The following is a 25,780-nucleotide window of genomic DNA, read 5'->3' on the forward strand; positions in this document are numbered from 1 at the left end:
AAGGTAGTTTATTAAACGTTCAAATCATGAATGACATACAAAAGGAAGCAGGGAAGTAACAAGAAAATAGAAAAAAAGGAATGGAGCATGAGATGGTTTGGTTATATGAAAACTTGAAACAGCATTGTATGGAATATAAGTTAAATACTAGTTAAAATGGAGACATGTGAAACTTGGAAGAATACAGTAACTGACATGAAAATTATAAGAGTGACCAACATTAAAAAGGTATTAAACCATAAACAAGACTTATAAGCTAACCCCCATAGATGGGACAATCCAACATAAGAACACTAAGCATCAATCTCCTTCAACAATGTTTCACACCCATGATGCATACAAAAGAATTACAAGGTTGTCAATGCCTCTTTACATGCAATACATTACTTCCAAAGAAACAGAGACGTCCATGTGAGAAATGCCCAGAGCATATGTGACAGGTACACACAATCACGATGAACACAAAAGCACACATCAGATGCAGAAAGTTGATTGAAAACATGGTGCTAGCAGATCTTTCTGTCCTGAGATTGTTCTCCGGACATCGTTGTGGAAGAGATTGTTTAGTGCAGCAGTCATATCTCCTCAACGGTGTAATGCTTAACTCACTGGTTTGGATATGGCATATGCCACAAGAGCTGTGACAAGTCCAAGAACTGCACCAGCAACAACCTGAGAGAATTCAACAAATTTAAAAGAAAACATCAAATGTCATGCATGCAAAAGCACTCCTAATTATCTAATCTTATCATAACATATACTATCTTCAGACATCTTTGTTAAAACTGCTTGGGTTGGCAGTTCTATCGTGAATACCGAGAAGGAGGAGTGGAGAAGAGAGGAGAGGGGATTTCCTTGGAATCGGCAGCCACTTCTTTTCTGTGTGCTGCACTAAACATCATTAGTATAAAATAGGTTTACAATAATATTTTACAATGGCAAGATTGCCCCTGGTTAGTAATGTATAATACATTATAATGTAGCAACCACGTGAACCTATTCTATATGGATATGGATCCAGTACTGGATCCATATCCGATCTATATTCTAATACCCTCCCTCAAGTTGTGCATGGGATTGAACCATGTGCAACTTGTTCTTCAGATACCAAAAGCGGTTACTTGTGAGACCTTTTGTGAACATATCAGCAACTTGGTCTTTTGAAGGCACATAGACCGGTTCAATCTCTTTGTCTGCTATCTTTTGTCTGATGAAATGTTGGTCAATCTGAATATGTTTGGTCCGACCGTGATGAACAGGATTGAAAGCAATTTGTACAGCACTTCTATTATCACACATGAGGGTTGAACTTGAGATACTCTCTCCCATTTCTGTAAGGAGATGCCTAACCCAGGTTACTTCTGCTGTGGTAGCTGCCATAGATCTATATTTTGCTTCCATGCTAGACCTTGCCACAACTTTCTGTTTTCTGCTATTCCATGAGATAAAACTGCTTTCAATGAAAACAAAGTATCCTGAAACCGACCTTCTTTCATCTGGGTCTCCTGCCCAGTCTGCATTTGTATAGGCCAATATGTCATGTTTCGGTGTTGCCCATGAAGAATGAGCATATTTGAGTCCATCACCCACCGTGCCTTTTAGATATCGGAGAATACGCTTGACAGCATCCATATGACCAGTCTTTGGTTCATGCATAAACTGAGATACTTGATTTACAGAATATACAATATCTGGTCTAGTAAAAGTAAGATACTGTAACGTGCCCACTAAACTGCGATACTTGGTTGCATCAAGATACAACTCGCCATCACAAATGTTGAGTTTTTTATTGACAACACTGGGTGTAGGCACAGGTTTGCAATCTGTCATTCCTGCTTTGGCCAAAAGATCAAGAGTGTATTTGTGTTGAGTTAATGACATTTCTCCATCTTGTCTGTCCACCTCTACACCAAGAAAATACCTTAGCTTTCCAAGATCTTTCATCTTAAATTGCATACTCAACAAAACTTTAATTTGTTGAAGACGCTCTGGAGCATTACCAGTGACCACTATATCATCAACATATATAAGTAAGAAAACTACAGTGGTTCTATCCCTGTATATGAATAAAGAATGGTCTAGTTGGGAACGAATAAAACCGTGGTTCTGAATCTCTGAGGAGAAGCTTTCAAACCATGACCGGGAGGCTTGCTTTAAACCATACAATGCTCTGGTTAATTTACATACATATGCTTTTGGGTCTCCCTCTGCATAACCTTGAGGTTGCTCCATATAGACCTCTTCTTTTAAGTCCCCATGAAGAAATGCATTTTTGACATCAAGCTGACTAAGGCTCCACCCATGCTCAATGGCCAGGCCGAGGATAATGCGAATGGTTCCCATTTTCACTACTGGACTGAAGGTCTCATCGTAATCTTCACCATATTCTTGGGTGAACCCTTTGGCAACAAGATGTGCCTTGTATCATTCAATGCTCCCATCCGGTTTATATTTAATCTTATACACCCATTTTGAGCCAACAACATTTTTATCTGGGGGACGACCAACTATCTCCCATGTTCGACACTCATGAAGTGCCTCTATTTCCTCATTCATTGTCTCAATCCATTTGTCAGATTGAACAGCTTGACAAAATCCAAGTGGTTCTTCATGTTTTTCAACCTTGGATAGGAAAATCTGAAAATCCATAGAGAAGTTATCGTAACTTACCCATTTTTCAATTGAATGCCTTATCCTGCTTGATTTTCTTGGTGCCTCCACATTATTGGGGAATGTCATGTGTTCTCCAACAGGTGAATTTATTTGCGCTCTGGGTCTTCTGGTGTAGACATTCCCTTTGTATCTCTGACATTCTGTTTCCGACACCTTATCTGAAACCGTCTCATCATGTATGTTTTCAGGAGCCAAAGTGGTACATTCAGCAGCATGTGAGATAAGTTCAGCACTGAGCCATGGATTATACCAATTATCAGCCATATCACCATGTTCACGATCATAGTTGGCTTTATTTTCTGTAAAGCTATTTTCATCAAAGACAACATTTCTGGAAATTCTAATCTTCTTATTGATAGGGTCATAACACCTGTACCCCTTGTGTTCATCTGCATAACCTACAAATTGGCATATAGAGGCTTTGTCCTGAAATTTGTTTCTCATGGATTTGTCAACATGTACATAACATGTGCATCCAAAAACTCATAACTCATCATAATTAGGCTGTATACCAAAGAGAACATAATAGGGAGACTGATTTTCAAGGATAGGCATAGGAAGACGATTTATCACATGAGTGGCAGTATGAAAAGCTTCTGTCCAAAGGTTGATGGGCAAATTACAACAATGCATCATACTCATTGCACTCTCCACAACATGTCTGTGTTTACGTTCAGCAATTCCATTTTGTTGTGGAGTATACGGGCAAGAAACTCTACGATGTATCCCATTATCTTGGAGGAAGTCTAAAAACTCTTTGGAGGAATACTCACCACCTCCATCACATTGGAGAATTTGAATATTTTGGGAGAATTGATTTTTAACATAGGCATGAAAGTGACAAAAAATAAGAAAAACCTCTGATTTGTGTTTCATGAAGAATATCCAGGTAAAATGAGAGAAACTGTCAATAAAAGATACATAATATTTACTTCCAGAAGAAGAAGGATTGGGAGCTGGACCCCAAACATCAGAACATATTATCTCAAAAGGAATAGAAGATCTTTTATTTATTTGATGAAAATGAAGCACATGACTCTTGCAAACTTGACAACTGGAACACATTTTATTCTTTAATGAAAATGAAACAGACTCTGAAAGAAAACCATTGGACACTAACTTTTCAATAAAGACTTGACTACAATGACCAAGACGAGAATGCCAGAGATCTGGCTTATTACATTTGGATAAACTTAGGACGTTTTCAGAGACATGATCAGACTTGGGCTTCAAGACACTGGAGGCTGGATCTTCATTGAAGACATACATGTTTCCACGTCGCTCTCCTTTAGCGAACATCTCCTTCGTTTGAAGATCCTTGACAAAGACATAAGTAGGAGTAAATTTCACAAATGAATTGGTAGAGTCAACAAGTTTAGATACAGAGACAATGTTTTTCTTTATATTTGGTGCATGAACGACATCAGATAAAGAAATAGATGACTCAGACAAAGGAATAAGGACATTGCCTATGTTTGAAATAGGGTGGTGAGTCCCATCTCCAGTTACAATATTAGATTTTCCAGAATAGGGAACCAAAGTAGAGAATTTACCTACATTGCCAGTAACATGAGTCGCTGTCCCGGAGTCAACATACCATATTCCATCATCATTCTGTTTCAAGTTCAAGTTGGCCATCGCAGATAAGAGAAGATCCTTAGCATCATCACTGACCCGAAAGGTACCTGCAGTTCCTGGTGTAGCAGTATTTCTATTATTTTGCGCTCTGTTTCGATTCTGCGGGTTGAACCAACAGTTGACTTTGATGTGACCTCGTTTATTACACTGATAGCATGTGGGAACATTCCTTGAAAAACTGGCAGTGGAATTTGGTGTGGGTAGTAATCCGCGTCCACCCTGGATGGCAGTTCCCCTGCCTCTGCCACGTCCTCCTCGTGCTCGATCAACTATCATCCCTGTGGCAAGAACCTCATGCGTAGATGATTGTCCAGCTGAAGTATCAGACATGCTCTTTAGAGTCATTTCATATTGAAGCAGTTTGGCGCGTAATTCCTCAAAACTGAGTAATGTAGGTAAGCACAATAAGGAGGTCACAAGGACATGATATTCTGATCCCAAGGCATTCAGTGTTTGTTGCACCTTTTCTTTATCTGATACTGGATATCCAACCATGGCTAACTGGTCCATAATGCTTTTAACTTGATTTAAAAATTCAATAATGCTCATTGCCCCCTTTCTTAACATCTGAAATTCGCGTTTGAGAAACAACACTTTAGCCTCTGATATCTGAGAATATATCTGAGCTAAAACCTCCCACAAAACTTTGGATGTGTAATCATCAGGAATGGAAATCAATATCTCTTGAGATAATGTGGAAGTGATGTATGCAACAAGAGCCTGATCGCGCTTCATCCAAGAAACAAATGCAGGATTGCGAATAGTATTCGGCAATCCTCCATCTTCTTTGGTTTCGGTTATGATAAATTCTGGAGGTATAGGAGTAGATCCATCCAAGTGGCCTGAAAGGTCTTGACTACGAATAAAAGGAGCAATTTGCCTTTTCCAAGTCAGGTAGTTGTTGGTAGTCAATTTTTCTGAAACTAGCTGTCCAAGGAAGTTGGAAGAAAGACCCGAATTGCCTGAAGTATCCATTGGTAGCTGGTTGACAACGAGAAGATACGGCTTGCCTGAAGTATTAGTGACTGAAACTGAAACTGAAATGAAAACACTAGTGGCTGAAGCAACAAAACGACAGAGCAATTCAAGATAAAAGGTTAAGTAGAAGAGAATAAAGCAGTCGTGACAAAACAGTTTTCAGACCAGCAGTAACGTGATGTTCAGAATTGATGGAGAAGAAAAACAGAAAATAACGACAGCGTGGGAAAGAAATAGTTGGCGTGATATGGGAATGAAGCTGAAAGGAATCTCAGCGAAGGAAAATAGAAGAAACAGTTGATAGAAAAGAAGTATTTCAGTAGTAGAGGGAAGAGAACAAAAGACTCGCTGAAAAGGGAGAAAGAAATGAATCAGGCGTGACCTGTTTCAAACTCGGCTGAAGGGGATGAAGAGCAAAAGACTCGGCTGAAGGGGATGAAGAGCAAAAGACTCGGCTGAAGAGGTGACCTATTTGAAACTCGACTGAAGAGGAGGAACTCGGCTGTTTGAAACTCGGTTGTTCTGAAGAGGAGGAACTCGGCTGTTCTGAAACTCGGCTGTTCTGAAGATGAGAAACTCGACTGTTCTGAAGAGGAGGAAGAGGAGACTCAGCTCGTCTGTGAACTCGACTGAAGGTTAGGCACGGTAGGTCGTGAAGTAGGCCTTTTCACCATAGCTGATGAGGGAAAAGACTCGGCCGAAGGCTTGGCAGATCCTTTCACGATCCCTGACGAATGCACTTTTACGCCCAGATTAATCGCTGCTTTGATACCATGTTAAAACTGCTTGGGTTGGCAGTTCTATCGTGAATACCGAGAAGGAGGAGTGGAGAAGAGAGGAGAGAGGAGAGGGGATTTCCTTGGAATCGGCAGCCACTTCTTTTCTGTGTGCTACACTAAACATCATTAGTATAAAATAGGTTTACAATAATATTTTACAATGGCAAGATTGCCCCTGGTTAGTAATGTATAATACATTATAATGTAGCAACCACGTGAACCTATTCTATATGGATATGGATCCAGTACTGGATCCATATCCGATCTATATTCTAATAATCTTAACAATGAATGAAGCTGTGAAAATGTTTGTAAGCTATTTATAAAGCAGTTGAAGACATCTAAGCAAAAAAAATTGATCATTTCCATGCAACTTGACATCTAGTCAAACTTCAACTCCGTGAAAAACATCAAGATGAGATACTACTGCATAATAGGAACCTGGATAATCTCTGCTGCCTTAAAATTAGTTCTCTAAACAGAACAATACATTTTTCAGTACATGTAGCATACTGCACTAGTTTATGTTAAGTCTGCTATTTTGGCTTAGAAGACAGTTTTCATGGTTGGCTATGACTTGAAAATAACTTTGTTGACAGGATCAACATGATTGATAGTTCAAATGGTATGGCTTCTCTTACAGTAAATAATTCCAAATATAGCACTAGACAAGTAGTCAATCTCAAAAGTCATCAACCTGCAACTTGAGGAAGACAAAGATGACCAAGCAAATTGTATGAGTTCAGATATTGCAGATTCTATTGGTCTTTTATTATTATACATTTTTCTTAATGTTTGAAGAGAGGCTACAGGGAGTTGAAAAAGTAGAAGTGATTCAGTCAAAACAAAGACAAATTTGGTTGCAGAGCAAATACGCAGCACAAGTGATTCAGTCAAAATGATAATGATCATTTGTGGATCAAAGATCCAAAAATGATATAACCAAACTAAATTAGATTCCCCAAGCAATTGAATCGAAGCTAAAAGGAAGAGAAAGAAACACCAAAAAACTTTGAAATATCTGCTCCTGCCACGGAAGTTAAGATGTCCTAGCAGCACCATGCCACAACAGATGCGTCTAGCATTGAATAATTACCTTTTCCAGTAGATAGATAAAATGAAACTGTAATACATTTCAATTAATAGTACTATCCACATGCATAAACAAGAAATACAAGCATGTTATCTTTCCCATGGTGCAAAATACGTAATTTACTAAAAAATGTATCATTTTACAGCTACAGCACAAGATGTTACTGGAACAATATACGAATCATGAGCAAAAAAGAATCTCCAGTACAACTAAAATGGGAAACAGAAAATTAAAGCTTGGATTGACTCAGAGAATGAAAAGAAAAACCTGAAGTGGAGTGTGGCCAAGAAGTTCATGTAATGGTCCAGTGTCAGACAAAGGATGCTCCTCTGGCAGTTCAAACACAATTTGATTCAGGACCTGTAAGGAGCCCGCTTGTTTAGATAATGTGAGTACTCCTGATAAACTGTATTGCTAAGATAATCTGTCACAGTAAACACAGAATGCGGCTATACATATGTTCAACCTTCAATCATTATCATCTTCAGGCTACTGAGATGCCTGACATTTTGTTCATATTGTATTTCATACAGAAAGGTGCCTTTGAGACTTTAAATACAGTTTCAAGATAAAAAATCTTTTAACACAACAACTAGGGCAATGAAAACATGACATAAAGACTGCTGTTTATGCACAATGCAGCAGCACCTAAACGTTGCACAGAATTATACTGCAATGAATAAAAGAGATTTCAATATCACGTATTAAGGACTGAGTTTTTCTAGTAGTACATTATGGAGAAAACAAAATATGTCAATCATATAACCTTGTTATATTCCTTTTCTTTCTGATACATTTACTGCACTTCAAAGTATATTCTCAATGTACCCAACTACAACAAATCTGGTCCCAGCCAACTCTCTTAAGCAATCAAGCAGACAATACTGTAAAAATTCCAGTACATGCTTCAGCCCTAGTCCCTTTATCTTCGAAAAAGTCCTATTTCACTCCCTCCAGATTAGCCACCAAGCCATAAGCAGCCATCAGTTCAAAACCAGAATCCACCTTCTGCCTTTGAGCTTCATCCATTTTCACAACTATTAGGGATAAACTATCTTGCTATGCCTTCCTCAAGACAACCATGTGTAGACACCTCAATTTTGACCAAATCATTTCATGTCAAGAGTCATATGTCAAAATCCAGTGTCTTCGACCCATTTTCAGAGTCTTCCTAAATTCAACTTTATTCTTAGTCCTCAAAACGGCATCCTCAAAGTTTTTGTCCAAAAACTGAAATAATTTCAGCTTTCATACAAGACAAAAATTAGGTCAATACGACATCGGAGCAAAAAGTTATGACAAAAAAAAGTGACTTATTTAGTAAAAATCATGTTTTTAGCTAGGGTCCACTTTGAGTGCATTTTTGACCCCCAAAACAATCAAATTTGGTTTTGTACTTAAAAGATAATTTAAAGCAAAGGATGTTAGCTTTCCAACACATCAAAATCACCTCAATTTGAAATCCGGATAGGAAGTTATGGATGAAACAAGTTAAGTTTTCAATGCAGTCCAGCCTGTTTATTAACGACAATTCAGGAATTGTCATTAGCAGGAACTTACATTATCATTAGCAGCACTTTAAAGTGTCGTTAGCAGGGTTCTAAAATGATGAATTGTTGCTAGCAAAACCCTTATGTGTCGTTAGAATTTTGGGGTGTCATTAGTGTAATGAAATCCAAGTGCACAAGACAGATAAAATAAGAGGCTACAGATAGGGAACAACCACACAAGAAGCCACTTATAGGCAAGATACAAAAAGCTAAGCACAATGTTCACAAACAAGAACACATAAAAAAAACAAATAATTGTATTGATAATGTAAAGCCTGTTAAAAAAAAAATGGACACATGTCAGACACGTGCTAGGCATGTGTCAGACACGTGTCGTGGTCTGCCCGCAGCGTCGGATTCGAGCTGGACCCGGATCCGATCCCAACCCAGACCCGGCTTCTCGAACGATCGAGAAGCCTGTGTCTTTAAAGACACAGGCGCCTCGGGCGAGGGGCAAAAGCCCTCGCCCTTTCTCTCTCATCTTTGTCTCTCCTGTCTCCTCTCGTCCCCCGCGACCGCTGTCACCGGCGACCACTGTCGCCGACGACCACCTGCCGCCGGTCATCGCCCCTTCCTCTACGGCCACCAGCGACTAGAGCCGCCGTCGTGTCGCCGACTTCCTTGTTACCTTCCGTCCAGTCGTCGGTTGCGCCAGAGCCCCCGACGTCGGAGTTTTTGACCTTGCCTCTCCTTTTTCCTCACTGTTTCCAATAGCCTCCTGGTCTGCGAGCAGTCGTCGGCGACTAAAGCCGCCAGCCACACCACCCCCTCCCTTCGCCGCCATTCTTCTCCTTTGGTAAACCCCCCACTGTTGCTTATTGTGTCGACATGGGGCTCCGCTCCCCCTGTCCCTCTTTCCTTGTCGGCAGAGGGGGGGGAGCCCCCTGTTTGTTATGTCGACAGAGGGCTCCGCTCCCCCTGTCCCTCTTTCCTCGCTAGCAGGGGGGCGGAGTCCACTGACGTTCGTGGTGTCTACAGGGGGCTCCGCTCCCCCTGTCCCTCTTTTCTTGTCGGCAGGGGGGCGGAGCCCCCTGCCGTTCGTAGTGTCGAAAGGGGGCTCCGCTCCCCCTGCCCCTCTTTTCTTGCCGGCAGGGGGGCGGAGCCCCCTGCCGTTCGTGGTGTCGACAGGGGGCTCTGCTCCCCCTGTCCCTCTTGTCTTGTTGGCAAGGGGGGCTCAACCCCCTTGCTGTTTGCTTTGTCGACAGGGGGCTCTGTTACCCCTGTCCTTCTCGTCTTGTCGGCAGGAGGCCCCTACCGTTGGCCTTGTCGACAGGGGGCTCTACTCCCCCTGTCTCTCTTGTTTTGCCGGCAGGGGGCTCCGCTCCCCCTGCCATTTGTCTTGTTGACAGGAGGCTCCGCTCCCCCTGTCCCTCTTGTTTTGCCAGCAGGGGGCTCCGCTCCCCTTGTTGTTTGTCTTGTCGACAGGGGGCTCCACTCCCCCTATCCCTCTTGTTTGGCCGGCAGGGGGCTCCGCTCCCCCTGCCGTTTGTCTTGTCGACAGGGGGGCTCCGCTCCCCCTGTCCCTCTTGTTTTGCCGGCAGGGGGCTCCACTCCCCCTGCCGTTTGTCTTGTCGCCCTGTTCCTCTTGTTTTGCCGGCAGGAGACTCCACCTCCCCTGCCTTCTTTGTCCTGGCAGGCAGGGAGCCCCTGCTCCCTGCCTCTGGCACCCTTGTCGGCAAGATGCAGAGTTTCTGCCTCTGCAGCCTGCAGACAGGAGGCCTTGCTGTCTTTGTTGCCTTTCTACATGGAGCTGAGCTCCGTGCCTACCCATGTGGCCCGGTACTACTACAGATGTTACCGAACCCGCTTTTGGCTTTCGATTTGCATACTAACGTTCTAAGCATCGCATGTTGAACGGTGGATCCTGCTCGCCCTCCGTGGCTCGAGCTCGTACTTACCTACGCCGCAGGCGTACGAAGACCCGCAACCCCTCAAGGTAGGGGATTCTTGCGTAAAAGGACAATGAACGAATAAATCCTAAAATAAGGAAAGATAACTAAAAATGCAAGAGGACGATGATATATGTATACGTATAAAATATATACGTATGTCTTTTAATTCAAGGACGCGGTTTCGCGATCCTTATCCTCTTTACTTTCCTTGCACTTTCCTTTTATGTTGCCACCGCGCTATATGTGCCTAGGCTTTTAATTAATGTCTTTACATTTTATGTCTTTTAATTCAAGGACGTGGTTTTGCGATCCTTGTCCTTTTTATCGTTCCGTACTTTACATTTCTGTTGCCTCGCGCTTTATGCGCCATGGCTTTTTACTTGTCTTTACTTTGCCATCGCATTTTATGTGCCGAGACTTTTGTTTCGCATTTCCTTATATGCACTTTCTTTTCTGTTGCCCCGCGCTTTATGCGCCATGGCTTTACTTCTTGCTTTTGCTCTTTGTACCTTACTTTCCTGTTGTCGTCGTGCTTGCTTTTGCACTTACTTTTTGTATGTGTTGTTCGTATACGTTGTTGTCGCACTTTGCACATATGCTTTACTCTTTGCTTGCGATCTTATCTCTATCGTATGCTTCTTTACTTGCTTACGCTTATCGTTTAATCGAGGTATGACTTCGTGCCTCGCGAGCCACTTTTTGTACTTGCTTAGTTAGGGTACAATTTTGTACCTCGTGGGTTGCTTACCTATTTGTTTGCCTATGGATTCGGGTGGTCGAGGTATGAGTTCACCTCATGTGTGGCTTGCGCGTCTTACGCTTGATGTGCAGCTTCGCACATCGAGTCTTACTCCTCGATTTGCCGTTACACTATAATGTGCACGGGTTTGCCTCTTCTTAGCTTGCACTCCCTGAACGCAGCTTCAAGTGTATAGTGTACATTGTTTCACTTATCTGTTTTAAAAGTCACGACGCACACTTATGCACTTGGTTCTTCAAAAAGTATGACTTTTAAGCACTGACCTAATTTCGAAACGTATAGTTTTGTAAAGCATATTTTGAAAGCCTTTGTGCAATAGCGGCTGGATCTCCCAAATCGATGTATTTAGGAGAAGTGTGTTATAACTTCAGTTCGTATATCCGATACGACTTGAATAACCCTGTTTAGGAGCATGTGCATGTGTTGGGCGAGAGTTCTATTGAGGAACCGACGCCATCGCCAGATCAACGCTACATCACCTCTGATGTGAGACCTAGTTTCTAGGCTTTTTGGTCAAGCTAAGATAGTTGGCGCACTTCCTTCGCGAGATTATTGTTGATGGATTTCTTTCGAGAAATCCATGCTCCTCCTCTTGTAGTCGTATTCTTAGTCATGTACAATATGTTTGGACTACGAAGAGTAGGATGAAAGGTCTATAGTAACCTCGAAACGTGTATTGGCACTTAAGAAAATCATGTAAGGTTGATATTCGCCTAATAGGCAAGATGCTTGAGACTGTCTAAAGTACCCAAGCACGATAAGTTGAAACTCGAATGAGTTCACTGGGGACTTCTGTAAAGCAGACGTGTTGGGGGATTTCCTGCGAAAGATCCTTACCCCTCTCATCGTGGTTGTACTTTTGAACAGGTACATTGCGTACTGCGGTAAGTAGGATGAGAGGTGTGTGGTTGTCTCGAACGCCCAATAGCACATATAATTCACATAATGATAATTATGCACCTTCACAGGCAAGGTGCTCGAGTGGGTCGAAAGACTAGAGCATGTAGAATGAGACGACGATTAAGAAACCTCCGTCGTGCCCGTTCGACATGGTTCATCAAGAGAGAGGACGGATGGTACAAAACTCCGATGGACAAGCCATTAATGGCAATCCCAGGCAAAAGACCTGACTTCCCCAATCATCGAAGGTTAGGGGAAATGCTACAAAGATAGCCACTTCTGCAATTCGGATGCATCTATAAGCCTTTGTATGCCTTTAGGGACTTACTCTCTTGGTCACTGGACGTCCCCTTAGGAGCAAACTCAGTCATTCAGGGTAGCATAAAATACATATCGGTGGATGACTGTTTCAAATATTTGGGATCTATCATTCGAAATGATGGAGAAATTGATGGAAATGTAAACCATAGGATAAAGGTTGGGTGAATGAAATGGAAAAGTGCAACTGGAGTGTTGTGCGATCGTAGAATGCAATTGCGGTTGAAGGGAAAGTTTTATAGGACGACAATTAGGCCCGCTTTATTATATGGTACGGAATGTTGGGCGGCCAAGAGACATCATATTCAAAAAATGAATGTAGCTGAGTTGAGTATGCTTCGATGGATGTGCGGAAATACAATAAAAGATAAGATTCGAAACGAGGAGATACGTAAGAAGGTAGGCGTTGCATCCATTGAAAATAAGATGAGAGAAAATCGTTTACGGTGGTTTGGACCATGGTTGCCAGTTGAGGAAGCGGGAGCGGGAAGCGATACGGGAAGCAAGGCACTTTCAAAATTTTAGGAAGCGGGGAAGCGTGGGACCACTTAGAACCGATTCGGGAAGTGTCTCGGAAGCGACCTAGGAAGCGTCTCGAAAGCGACCTAGGAAGTGTCTCGGAAGCGAGGGGGAAGCGAAAAAATAAAAATAAAAAATAAAAAATACAAAAAATTGGAAAAAACAGGGGAAGCGAGGGGGAAGCGTGATGGGAAGCGCGCTTCCCATTAAAGGGAAGTGTGTCCCCCATTAAAGGGAAATGCGTCCCCCATTAAAGGGAAGCGCGCTTCCCAAAAAAGGGGGACACTTCCCCTCACGCTTCGGAAGCGCGACGTTTCGCGCTTCCGAAGCGCACTTCCCCTTTTAGCTAGGTGCTTCCGGTAACCCTGGTTTGGACATATTCGACGAAGGCCTAATGATGCTCCAGTTAGAAGGATGGACACATGGAAAAATATATTAGTCAAAAGAGGTCGAGGTAGGCCGAAGAAGACTTAGATGAAGATGATAGGAAAGGATATGAATGCTTTGAACCTCACCGAGGACATGGCATTGGATAGAAATGATTGGAGGAGAAGGATTCATGTGAACCTAGAATGATTTTCTTTTTTGGTTCATATCGCCGACCCCAATTGTTTTGGGATGAAGGCGTAGTTGTTGTTGTTGTTGTATTATAAAATACATAGCATAATGAACCCCCGAATTGATATCGGTTGTTTCTATGTTTCGTGCCTTGTGCATACCCACAATGGCCAGCTAATAATAAGAACAAAGTATAACCTACGCAGATGATTATGAGATATGCGTGCTGTGGTGGGAATTGATTGCTTGCTTGCTCGGTAGTTCAGTATGCTACTCGTTGAGCTATGCATGCTTGTCGAGGCGTTACTCTAGTTGGTTAAACTGCTTATGCAGTTCTTTGCTAAGTAATAACTAGCTTCTCATACTAGTCAATTGCTTATAATACTAGCATTATGCTAGTTGCTACATATTAGCATGTGACTTGCTTTACCCCTTGGTCGAATTGCTTGGTGCTTATTGTAATGTAGCACTTTGGCTTGCATTTCTTATGATTGATGTGATTGCATACAACTCGTAATCTACGAACTGGTGGCAACTAGGACTGATGTAGCCGCTTGTTTTATAAGCTGCTTACATATTGTGATATAACTGCTACCGTACGATTGCTTATCATGTTAGCTTATGAATTGCTTGTGATGCAATAGCTTGTGCCTTACGATTAATGTAGTTACTTGCCGATGGACTGAACCATTTAATGGTAATTGTATGTATTGCGAGCATTGTTATGAATGCTTGTCTTATTCTGTTACTTGGCTTGCTATGCTGAATTGTTTGGTAGAGTTAGTTACTCCCTACTTGTAGAATTGTTGGACTGCTATAGTTGCGTAGTTTGCTTGGTTAGCACTTTGGTCCTTACTGCTCTCGTATTTAGCTACTTGCTTATTCGAGTTTTGCTTGAAGTACTTGTCAGGGTTAGCTCTGCTAGTTTTGCTTATCCTATTTAGTTTAGCAATTATCTTGCTTATTGCATGCAGTCTTTTTTCTTTCTTGTCTTTGGTACCCCTACTAGTTTCTCGCGAAAGTGACCCATTTCATGGGCAGGTAATGAACAGGTTGATACAGCTTGCGATCGTACGATGACCTGATGCGTTCAAGGCGAGACCCTTTCCCTGACGTTACGCTCCTGAGGACACTTTGGTAAATATAGTATAGAGTTTTTTTGAAAGCATCTCTTTTGATTAAAACTCTGAATTATTAAAACTGTATTACCAAAACTTCGTTCTTCTTTTCATTTCAATAAATAAGTATTTGAATTGCAAATCAGTTTGTAAAGGAAAATTTGCGCTGTAATGCGCCCAAAGTCTAGGGACTTGCTATTTTAAACATGATTTTTCGCTGAACTCATGTTCCAAACTCTGATAAATAATCGATTTCAAAGCTTTCAACCTTTTTCATAAAAGGTTTCAAGTACAGGATTTTGGGGCGTTACAGATAATATACTAAAAGCATTGAGGAAGAGAAGGGCTAACAACCCTTATTTATACACCAAAGAACACCCAAGGGGCGGGGGGAGGGGGGGTCTCCCATAGAGCCGTTGGGAGACCCACAATGGTCATACATTGGGATGAGTTCCAACGACTCTATGGCAAGAGACCAAAATGCCCTTGGTCAAATGATGAAAAGAAAACAACAACTACGCCTTCATCCCAAAACAATTGGGGTCGGCGATATGAACCAAAAAAGAAAATCATTTTGGGTCTTCCACATGAATCCTGTTGAGAATAGGTGGTTTTAAGTAAAGTTATTTTATAGTAAGTGGTTTTAAGTAAAGTTATTTTATAGTAAGATGCTATTTGTATTTTTGTTTTTATAATTGGGGCTTTATTGTAATTATGCTTTTAAGCCTCTCTCTATTTAACATAGAGAGAGGCCCTAATATCGATATGGAGTTCTGAGTTTTTTCCTGTGCAGCCGTCTCTCTCTCTCTCTCTCTCTCTATCTCTTCTCTCTCTAGGTCTCGGTTCTTTTTGTACATGGTATCAGAGCACAACCGATCGTGGGAGCGTGATCGACTGTGACGTGGGAACGTGATCGAAGCTCAGCCGATCGTGGGAGCGTGATCGACTGTGACGTGGAATTTTTTTTTGATCGAGCGTGATCAAAGCTCGATGTGATCGAGTGTGATCAAGGCTCAGTCGATAGTGAAGGCCATCTTGAGCGTGATTACATCTTGATCGTGATCAAACTCCTATCCCATGAGTAAAAGAAATCAATACCTAATCAGGTCAGCGATGAAAATTAATTTTTTTTTATCTGATGACAGATCTGGTCATGCTACTAATCGTGGATGCTTGTTGTGGGTTTGCAGCTCCTTGTTTTTTATTGTTTCGTGACTACCTGTTGGGAGTTTGATTGCTGTTGGCATAGTTTACACTGAACATGTCGTGTGAGATATTGATATCGTTGTTGTTGGGAGTGTGATTGCTGTTGGTAATTCTATATATGGTTGGGGCCCTGTTTTGTTTATCTGGATATCGTTGCTGTGGGGAGGTTGATTGCTGTTGGTATAATCTGGATATCGTTGCTGTGGACATGTGATTTCAGGTCGTGACTTTTGTTAAAATGTAAACTGCAATATATATATATATATATATATATTATTTAATATTATTATATTTTCTTTTATTATGTTCTTTTTCTATTTTTTTTATTTTCTTTTTTAGCATCTAGTGCAATAGAAACTAGATATTTTGATCCAGTCAAGTTCCTGTTGGAACTTGACTGTGCAAGTAGCTGTTGGACTGTAGTCCAACAGCTATATTAAGAGACGTTGGAATCCAACGTCTCTTTTTGGAGAGCTCAAAATGAGCTCTCCTCTCTCTCCCATTGTTTTGTATATATAGGGGTGAACCCCTTCAATGTAAAGTACTATGCTTCTTAAGCATTTTGTTCATGAATAAAGTATTATTTATTTTTCAAGTGTTCTTCCCTTTATACCCTTTCAAGGGTCATGCTTGTAGTGTCTCCAATAGACACTTGTTTGTGAGTTATTTGTGCATTTGTTGAAGACCACCATTTCATTACATGGTATCAGAGCTACGAAATCCTTAGATCTTGAAGTGCTTCCGCCTCGATTTCCGTGCCACATTTACAAAAGGTGTTTCATCACCTTGTTCTTGGCTCAAGAAGATTTGTTTGAAGAAAGGCGAACTTGTGCTACAAAAAAAATTTGGTTTTGTATCCTCTCTTATTCCTTTGTCTACTCTTTTTCTTTTCTTTTTTATTTTTCTCTCTCTCTCTCCTCCTATTTATTCCTCTCTTACCCTTGTAAAAGATGGATGACAATGATAAGATCACCATCATTCCTATGAAGCTAAATGATACTAACTATGTAATGTGGGCTTCGATTATGAAGCACCACATTTGGGGAAAAGGTTTATGGGGTATAGTGGATGGTTCCGATTTGGAACCTAAACTATCTCTTACCAAGAAAGAGGGTGATAAAGAGGTTCCTCTAACGGAAGAAGAGAAGAGTAAGGCGTTAGCCACTTATGAAAAGAAATGGAAAGAATGGAGGATAGGGCATGCAAAAATTATGTCATGGCTCATCAATAGCATAGACATTAAAAAATGCTCTAGTCTAGCTAAGTTTGAGCATGCCGATAAGGCTTGGGAATACCTCAAAACATGTATTCCTTTAAAGATATTGCACATGTATGCAATTTACAAGATAAAGTTCGGACAATGACTCAAAAAGATAAAACTATTCGAGAATATTATAATGAGTTGTCCGAACTTTGGGAAGAGTTGGCTCTTCTTGAGCCCAAATGGCATTGTGCCGAAGACATCGAGCTTCGCCAAAAGCAACTCGATATGGAACATTTCTATCAATTTGTGAATGGTCTAAGGTCGGAGTTTGAATCCACCAAATCGGCCCTTTTACATCGTGGAAAAATTCCTTCTATTGTTGATACTATAGAAGAGCTCACTATGGAGGAAAATAGACTTAGAAAAAGTACTCCAAAAGTTGATGATGACTCCGTTTTAGCTGTATCTAGACCGGGGAATCATACTCGTACTTACAAGCCGCCTCATTTTGGAAGGCAAAACGGCGACTTTGATAAAAGAAAAGTTATTTGTCATCATTGTCATGAACCGGGGCACTATAGGCCTCAATGTCCAAAGTTAAAAAGAAGAGAAGAAAAAAGAGTTGCATCTGTTGAATCTGAGTCAAAAGATCAAGATGCACCTGTGTCTATGGCTCAACTGATGAAAATCCTTCAACCTCTTCTCAAAGGGGTATCCTCCTCAACCGAAGCCTCAACTGGAGCGGCAGTTGCATCTTTCTCCGGTCCAGGTAACTTTCCTTGGCTTTTAGATTCTGGTGCTTCTTTTCATATGACCCCAAATGTTAATAGTCTATCCGAATGTCTTAAAAATGACTCAAGTGTGTCAAAGGTTTTTACAGCCGATGGCACATCTCTCGAAGTAAAAGGAATAGGATGTTTTGAAAATCTTCAAAAATCCAAAAGATTTTTTATCCCAGAAGTTAGATATATCCCTAAACTTAATTTGAATCTCTTATCTGTCTCGCAAATATCTGATTATGGATGTAATATCTCCTTCTCTTCTCATGGTTGTTGGGTACAGGATCGCCAGTCAGGGAAGCTGATTGGGGAAGGCCATAGAGAAGGAGGACTTTATTACATGGACTTTTTGGAATTACCCAAGAATGCATTTTGTTATAATATTCAGAAATTAGAATTGGATTTATGGCACAAAAGGCTTGGCCATCCTCATATGTCTAAAATTCAATATTTTCCAAGTTTGGAAAAATTTTGTAATTCTGAAAATTTTTCTTGTAAAGACTGCATTCTTGGCAAAATGAAAAGGTTACCATTTCTTAGTAGAACTTTTGTTTCCTCACGACCACTTGAGTTAATACATTCGGATGTTTGGGGCCCCGCACCAGTTATTTCCAAAGGTGGTTATATATATTATGTCATTTTTGTTGATGACTTTTCTAGACATACTTGGATTTATTTTCTTAAACATAAATCTGATGTCTTTGCTAACTTCCAAATATTTCATAAAATGGTTAAAAATAAGTTTCAAAATGATATTTCTGTTTTTCGCACTGATTCAGGGGGAGAATTTATGTCCAACGAATTCAAAGACTATCTCAATTTACATGGTATTACACATCAAAGATCATGTCCACACACTCCACAACAGAATGGCCTAGCCGAACGCAAACATCGGCACATTATGGAAACTACTAGGACATTGCTAATTGCAAATCAAGTTCCAAAAAGTTTTTGGGCTGAAGCGGTCCTAACTGCCACCTACCTCATTAATAGGATGCCATCTTCTTCATTAAAGAATACAACTCCAATAGAAAAGCTTGTTAATTTAACTCCAGATTATTCTAGATTAAGAGTCTTTGGATGCAAATGTTTTGTTTTCACCAACAGAAATGATAAACTCTCTCCTCGTGCAATCCCATGTGCCTTTTTAGGATATGATGATAATAAAAAAGGCTACAGGTGTTTCGATTTTCAAAATGACAAATTATATGTGTCAAGAAATGTATCTTTTTTGGAAAAAGAAAGCTTCTTTGAATTTGAAAAATCCAAGGATGTCACTGAATACTCATTTTTAATTGATCCAACTTCAAAATCCAATGAATGTGATGTTGGATGTGACCTTGACAATGATCAAAGTCCTATTGTTGTTGAAAATGATGATAATGAAGAGCAAATCCATAGGGATGTTAGTCTACAATATTCAAGACGTAGAGAGCAAAATCTTCCATGTGCATTACAAAAATACTCTGAAGTCCCACCTAGAAGAACGTCTAGAATCTCTAAACCTCCAGAAAAAATTGTCTTATGAATCTTTTTCACCCACGTATAGGGCCGCCATTACATTAATACAATCATATGTTGAACCATCATCCTATTCTCAAGCAAAAAATCATATAGAATGGATAGAAGCCATGAAAATAGAATTGGATGCACTAGAAAAGGCCAATACTTGGACGATACAAGATATTCCTCCGGGTAAGAAACCTATAGGTTGTAGGTGGGTATACAAAGTCAAAACCAAAAGTGATGGGACCCTGGAAAGATATAAGGCCCGTTTAGTAGCAAAAGGATATGCCCAAGAGTATGGCATCGATTATGAAGAAACATTTGCTCCTGTGGCCCGTATGACCACTGTTAGAACTTTAATAGCCTTGGCCTCCATTAGAACATGGCCTATCTTTCAATTAGATGTCAAAAATGTTTTCCTGAATGGGAATCTCGTTGAAGAAGTATACATGGAAGCCCCACCTGGTATTAGTATCCCTAAGGGTAAAGCTCTTCGTCTAGAAAAAGCTCTTTATGGCCTTAAACAGGCTCCAAAAGCCTGGTATGACCGATTTAGTCATGTTATGCTTGATATTGGTTTTCAACCTTGTTTAACTGACACTGCTTTGTTTGTTAAGAAATCTGATGCAGGCATCATTATTCTTCTTCTCTATGTGGACGATATGATCATCACCGGAGGCGACAAACAGGGAGTTGCAAATATCAAATCTCTTCTTAAAACTCACTTTGAAATGACTGACTTAGGTTTATTAAGATATTTTTTAGGCATTGAAGTTGCTTATTCCCTTCGGGGGTATTTGATATCTCAATCTAAATTTGCTCTTGATATCGTTTTCAGGTCCGGAATTACAGATGATAAGAAAGTACACTCCAGAAGTTGTCAATGTTAAAATGAAAATTGATGATGGAGAACTTCTTGATGATCCTACTCCTTATAGACAACTTGTTGGAGCTCTTTCTTATCTTTCCATTACTAGGCCAGATATAACTCATGCGGTTCATACAGTCAGTCAGTTTCAGCATGCTCCCACCTCCGTGCACATGGGAGCGATTTTGCGTATTATTAGATACTTAAAATCCTCTCTTTCACGAGGACTCTTCTTGTCTGCTTCATCTTCATTAAATTTAATTGCATATACTGATGCTGACTGGGGAGGTGATCCCAATAATAGACACTCAACTACTGGTTTTTGTGTGTTCCTAGGTGAAACCTTAATTTCGTGGAGGTGCAAGAAGCAGCAGAAAGTCTCTCTTTCCTCCACCGAAGCTGAATACAGAGCCATGGCAACCACCACTATGGAGGTTGTTTGGCTCAGACGATTGCTAGCAGATATGGGAGCTAAAGCAACGCAAGCTTCAAAGATGTGCTGTGACAACAAAAGTGCGATCTACATTGCAAGCAACCGGACATTCCATGAGCGCACTAAACACATTGAGATGGACTGTCACTATGTCAGAGAGGAATACTTACATGGAACCATTGATCTGCCATATGTTACATCAGAATATCAATTAGCAGACTTCTTCACCAAGCCTCTCGCTGCTCCCAGATTTCACTTCCTCTTAGACAAACTTTCGCTCATTGTACCGTAAGTTTGAAGGGGAGTGTTAAAATGTAAACTGCAATATATATATATATTATTTAATATTATTATATTTTCTTTTATTATTTTCTTTTTCTATTTTTTTATTTTCTTTTTTAGCATCTAGTTCAATAGAAACTAGATATTTTGATCCAGTCAAGTTCCTGTTGGAACTAGACTGTGCAAGTAGCTGTTGGACTGTAGTCCAACAGCTACAATAAATGTTGTTGGACTATAGTCCAACAGCTATAATAATAAATGTTGTTGGACTGTAGTCCAACAGCTATATTAAGAGACGTTGGAATCCAACGTCTCTTTTTGGAGAGCTCAAAATGAGCTCTCCTCTCTCTCCCATTGTTTTGTATATATAGGGGTGAACCCCTTCAATGTAAAGTACTATGCTTCTTAAGCATTTTGTTCATGAATAAAGTATTATTTATTTTTCAAGTGTTCTTCCCTTTATACCCTTTCAAGGGTCATGCTTGTAGTGTCTCCAATAGACACTTGTTTGTGAGTTATTTGTGCATTTGTTGAAGACCACCATTTCATTACATGCTCTGCTAATTTTTTTTAGCAGCATCCAACACGTAGTGGTGTTGCTCGTGAAAAAAAAATGAATGACTCATTGTCGAACTGTATATGTCTGGGGAGCTGCCCCTGTTATGAAAAATGTTGTTGCATATGCAGACGTCATGTTAGTGGTGATTCACTGACGTGCTGAATTACTTTTCTGTTTGTGGGCTGCTGCTCACTACTGTCGTGGGAATTTTTTTTTGTTCGTAAGTGAACAACTGCTGCTTGGAATATCAGTTGGTGTGTGAGTGTAACACACGGTTTTTTTTCCCTGTTTAGTTTGGAGACTGTCCAGTTTTTTTTAAAACCAGAAGTATGGCTGAAACTTCTAAATGTGATTCAAAATTGGAGCATATTGAAGAATATAAGGCATTTGCCAATCCATTTTCGTACGGCTCGTCTGTAAGGTTAAATGAAACTAACTATGCCAAGTGGTCCAGAACATTTATGATGTCGGTATCTGGACATCGTAGAAAACATATCTTGTTGGAAGATGAACCCACTGAAAAGGTGGGAAAAAATGTTACCTGGGATGAAGGTAATGACATAGTTATGTCATGGATTATGAATAGTGTCGAACCCCATATTGCAGATGGTTTAATTTATTATAATACAACCAAGCAGATGTGGGACAATCTTCGAGATACATATTCACAAGAGACTAATGTGAGTCGTATCCTACAAGTCGAACAGGAAATATACAATTTACAGCAGGGAGATCAAACCTTAGCCCAGTACTATGCCTCAGTAAAAGCTGTTTTTGAAAGACTTAATGCTCACAGACCTCTCTGTTGTTCGAAACAAAAAGATCATCAAGAACAAACTATGGTTGCTAGGTTTCTTACAGGTTTATCTTCAGAATTTTCTGTTGCAAAAGTCCAAATGTTGACTGGTTCGGATGTACCTACTCTTGCTGAGGCATATAACCGTCTAAGCAGACTTGCGATATCTCTTCCACATTCTCAGCCAGGTACTCAGTCATCTGCCTTAGTTGTCTCATCTGGTTATGGACGTGGAAATCTTCAGAACATCAGAGGACGAGGTCGTGGACGAGGTGTGGGAGGCAGAGGAAAGCTTCAATGTACATTCTGTGGAAAATCTGGACATTTAGAAGATCGTTGCTGGGATAAGCATGGCCGACCAACCTCCCCTTCATCAAAGTCATATGCTCCTAAAGCTAATACTACTACTCTCGAGGCAACAAAGGCACAAGAAAATATATCTGCAAGTGACAGTAGTATAACTCTCAGTCGTGCTGAATATGATGAGTTGATAGCTCTTCGTCCTTTGAGTTCTACCTCTCCTGTTGCTGGTGTTGCCTATTCAACCGGGAATCTTCTTCATCCGATTGACCGTAAGTGGATTATTGATTCTGGTGCATCCAGACATTTGTGTGGCAATTCCCTTGCTTTTTCAGATCTAAAGGATATTAAGGCTCAGCTTGGAGTCTCATTAGCCGATGGGAGTACCTCCCCGGTTGTTGGTTAGGGAAATATTTCTATATCCTCCTCATTACAGTTGAAAAATGCTCTTCATGCTCCAAAATTTCCTCAAAGTTTACTTTCTGTTAGTTGCCTTGTAAAAGAACAACACTGTAGAGTAATATTTGATCCAATGGGCTGTCATTTTCAGGATTTGCTGACGGGGAAGAAGATTGGTGGAGGCTATGAAGAAAATGGAATCTACTACTTACATCATCCAATGGGTATTGTTCATGCTGCAGTGGAACATTCATTTAGTCCTATTCAATGGCATCGTCGTCTTGGTCATCCTTCATTGTCAAAACTTCGTTCGGTCTTTCCTCAGATTCCCTCCACCACATCATTTCAGTGTGAAGCATGTCAGCTGGGCAAGCATCATCGAAGTTCATTTCCTTCGAGTCAGAGTCAGTCTAGTAATAAAGTCTTTGAACTTCTTCATGCAGATGTATGGGGTCCTAGTAAGATTCCTACTAGGACTCAGTGTCAATACTATTTAGTTATTGTTGATGATTTCTCTAAGTTATCATGGGTGTTTTTAATAAAGGAACGATCTGATGTTCCAAATACTATCAAATCTTTAATTCTTGAAATAAAAACTCAGTTTGAATCTACTGTCAAGATTGTTCGCACTGACAATGCTCTCGAGTTTAAATCAAAAGGTCTGTTACAATTTTACCAAGATAATGGCATCCAACCCCAAACTTCCTGTGCTTATTCATCTCAACAAAATGGGGTGGCTGAGCGAAAACATCGTCACCTACTTGATGTTGCCAGGACCATTATGATTCAATCAAATGTTCCTGCAGCATACTGGGGAGATGCAATTACAACTACTTGCTATCTGATCAACCGCATGCCCTCCTCTTCTGTGGGTGATCAAATTCCAATTCATATCCTAAAACCCAATACCCCTCTCTTCTCCCTCTCGCCCAAAGTGTTTGGATGTGTTTGTTTTGTACACAAACTTGGCCCTGACCGTGAAAAATTAGCTGCTCAAGCTACAAAATGCATATTTATAGGTTATCCCAAAAATCAAAAGGGATATCGATGTTATGATCCTACTTCTCGCCGAGAGTATGTCAGTGCGGATGTATCTTTCTTGGAATCCACTCCATATTACTCTCATACCGGTTCCCCGCTGCAGCTTGATTCAGCTGAGTCTTGTCCATTACCTATACCTCCTTTTCCCTTGGAATCTGTGCCCTCATTCCAGAACCACACTTCATCATCTTCCAGATATCATAATCCTCCATTGGTATATGTGCGTAGAGATCCACCTCCGCAAGTGCCTCCATCTTCTTATTCCCCTGAGGTAAGTTCTACTGAAAATAATGATCTTCATGATAATGATAACAGGCCGATTGCTCTACGCAAGGGGACAAGACAATGTACCTTATATCCCATATCTCATTTTGTCTCCGAAGCCAGAATTGGAAATTATATGAAATCTTTTATTTCAACTTTATCTGCTGAAATTATTCCTCTGAACTATTAGCAGGCAGAGCTTGATACTCGCTGGAAGCTGGCTATGCAAGAAGAAATGGATGCCTTAATATCTCAGCATACTTGGGATCTAGTTGATTCCCCAGCAGATGCTGACATTGTTGGATGTAAATAGGTATATACGATAACGTACAAATCTGATGGTTCAATTGAACGGTACAAGGCCAGATTGGTAGCCAAAGGGTATACTCAGACATATGGTATTGATTTCTTTGAAACTTTTTCTCCTGTTGCACGGATGGGTACCATTCGTCTTGTTCTCTCAGTAGCTGTTCAGCATGGGTGGAGCCTGTACCAATTAGATGTGAAAAATGCATTTCTATATGGGGACTTATCTGAGATTGTTTACATGCAACAACCTCCGGGATTCGAGGTTGAGGGGGAGTGTCAGAAGGTGTGTAGATTGAAAAAGGCAATTTATGGCTTGAAACAAAGTCCTCGTGCATGGTTTCAGAAGCTGTTTGAAGTAATGTCATGTTTTGGCTTTAATAGGTCAGCAGCAGATCATACACTATTCATAAAGAAAACTAGCTCTGGCATAGTTGTTATGGTGGTATATGTGGATGACATCATTCTTACAGGTGATGATGTGAAAGATATTGAAGCCACAAAGGCTCATCTTCAAAAACACTTTGTTACAAAAGACCTTGGTTTACTCAGGTATTTTCTGGGTATAGAAGTTGCCAGGAGCCGTGAAGGGATGGTTTTGTCTCAACGGAAGTATGTTCTTGACTTATTAAAGGAAACATGAATGTTGGGAGCTAAACCAGCAAATATTCCTATGGACCATAAAGTTCAGTTGTTTGAAGAAGGGTCAAAACTGGTTGATAGCAAAAGCTATCGCTCCCTAGTTGGGAAACTATTGTATGTAACTGTGACCAGGCCGGATATTGCTTTAGCAGTAAGTAAAGTCAGTCAGTTTATGGACAAACCAACTGAGGTACACTGGAATGCAGCCATTATGATTCTCAGATATCTAAAATCTTCTCCTGAAAAGGGGTTATTGTTCCATAAAGGTGGAACTCTGGATATAGTGGCCTATTCTGATGCTGACTATGCAGGATCTGTAGTAGATAGAAAATCTACCACAGGATTTTGTGTGTTCCTGGGAGACAACTTGATCTCTTGGAGAAGTAAGAAGCAAAATGTGGTTTCTAGGTCGAGTGCAG

General features: G+C 40.6%; 1 protein-coding gene across 2 annotated transcripts in view; it reads right to left on the reverse strand.

Moving 5' to 3' along the window:
* Positions 1-272: 272 nt before the first annotated feature.
* The window catches only part of LOC149842867 (Acid phosphatase/vanadium-dependent haloperoxidase-related protein), an 84,912-nt gene continuing 59,404 nt past the window's right edge, over positions 273-25,780 (reverse strand). For both annotated transcript variants that reach the window (XM_090001616.1, XM_090001617.1), the window contains 2 exons: positions 7,429-7,521; positions 273-672 (listed from right to left, as the gene is read on the reverse strand). In XM_090001616.1, the coding sequence (XP_089857742.1) occupies positions 601-672; positions 7,429-7,521 (165 nt within the window). In that variant the 3' untranslated portion in view covers positions 273-600. The remainder of the gene's footprint in view (positions 673-7,428; positions 7,522-25,780) is intronic.

Source organism: Nuphar pumila, chromosome 3, assembly GCF_984573655.1.
Source record: "Nuphar pumila chromosome 3, dmNupPumi1.hap1.1, whole genome shotgun sequence".
Classification (NCBI taxonomy): Eukaryota; Viridiplantae; Streptophyta; class Magnoliopsida; order Nymphaeales; family Nymphaeaceae; genus Nuphar; species Nuphar pumila.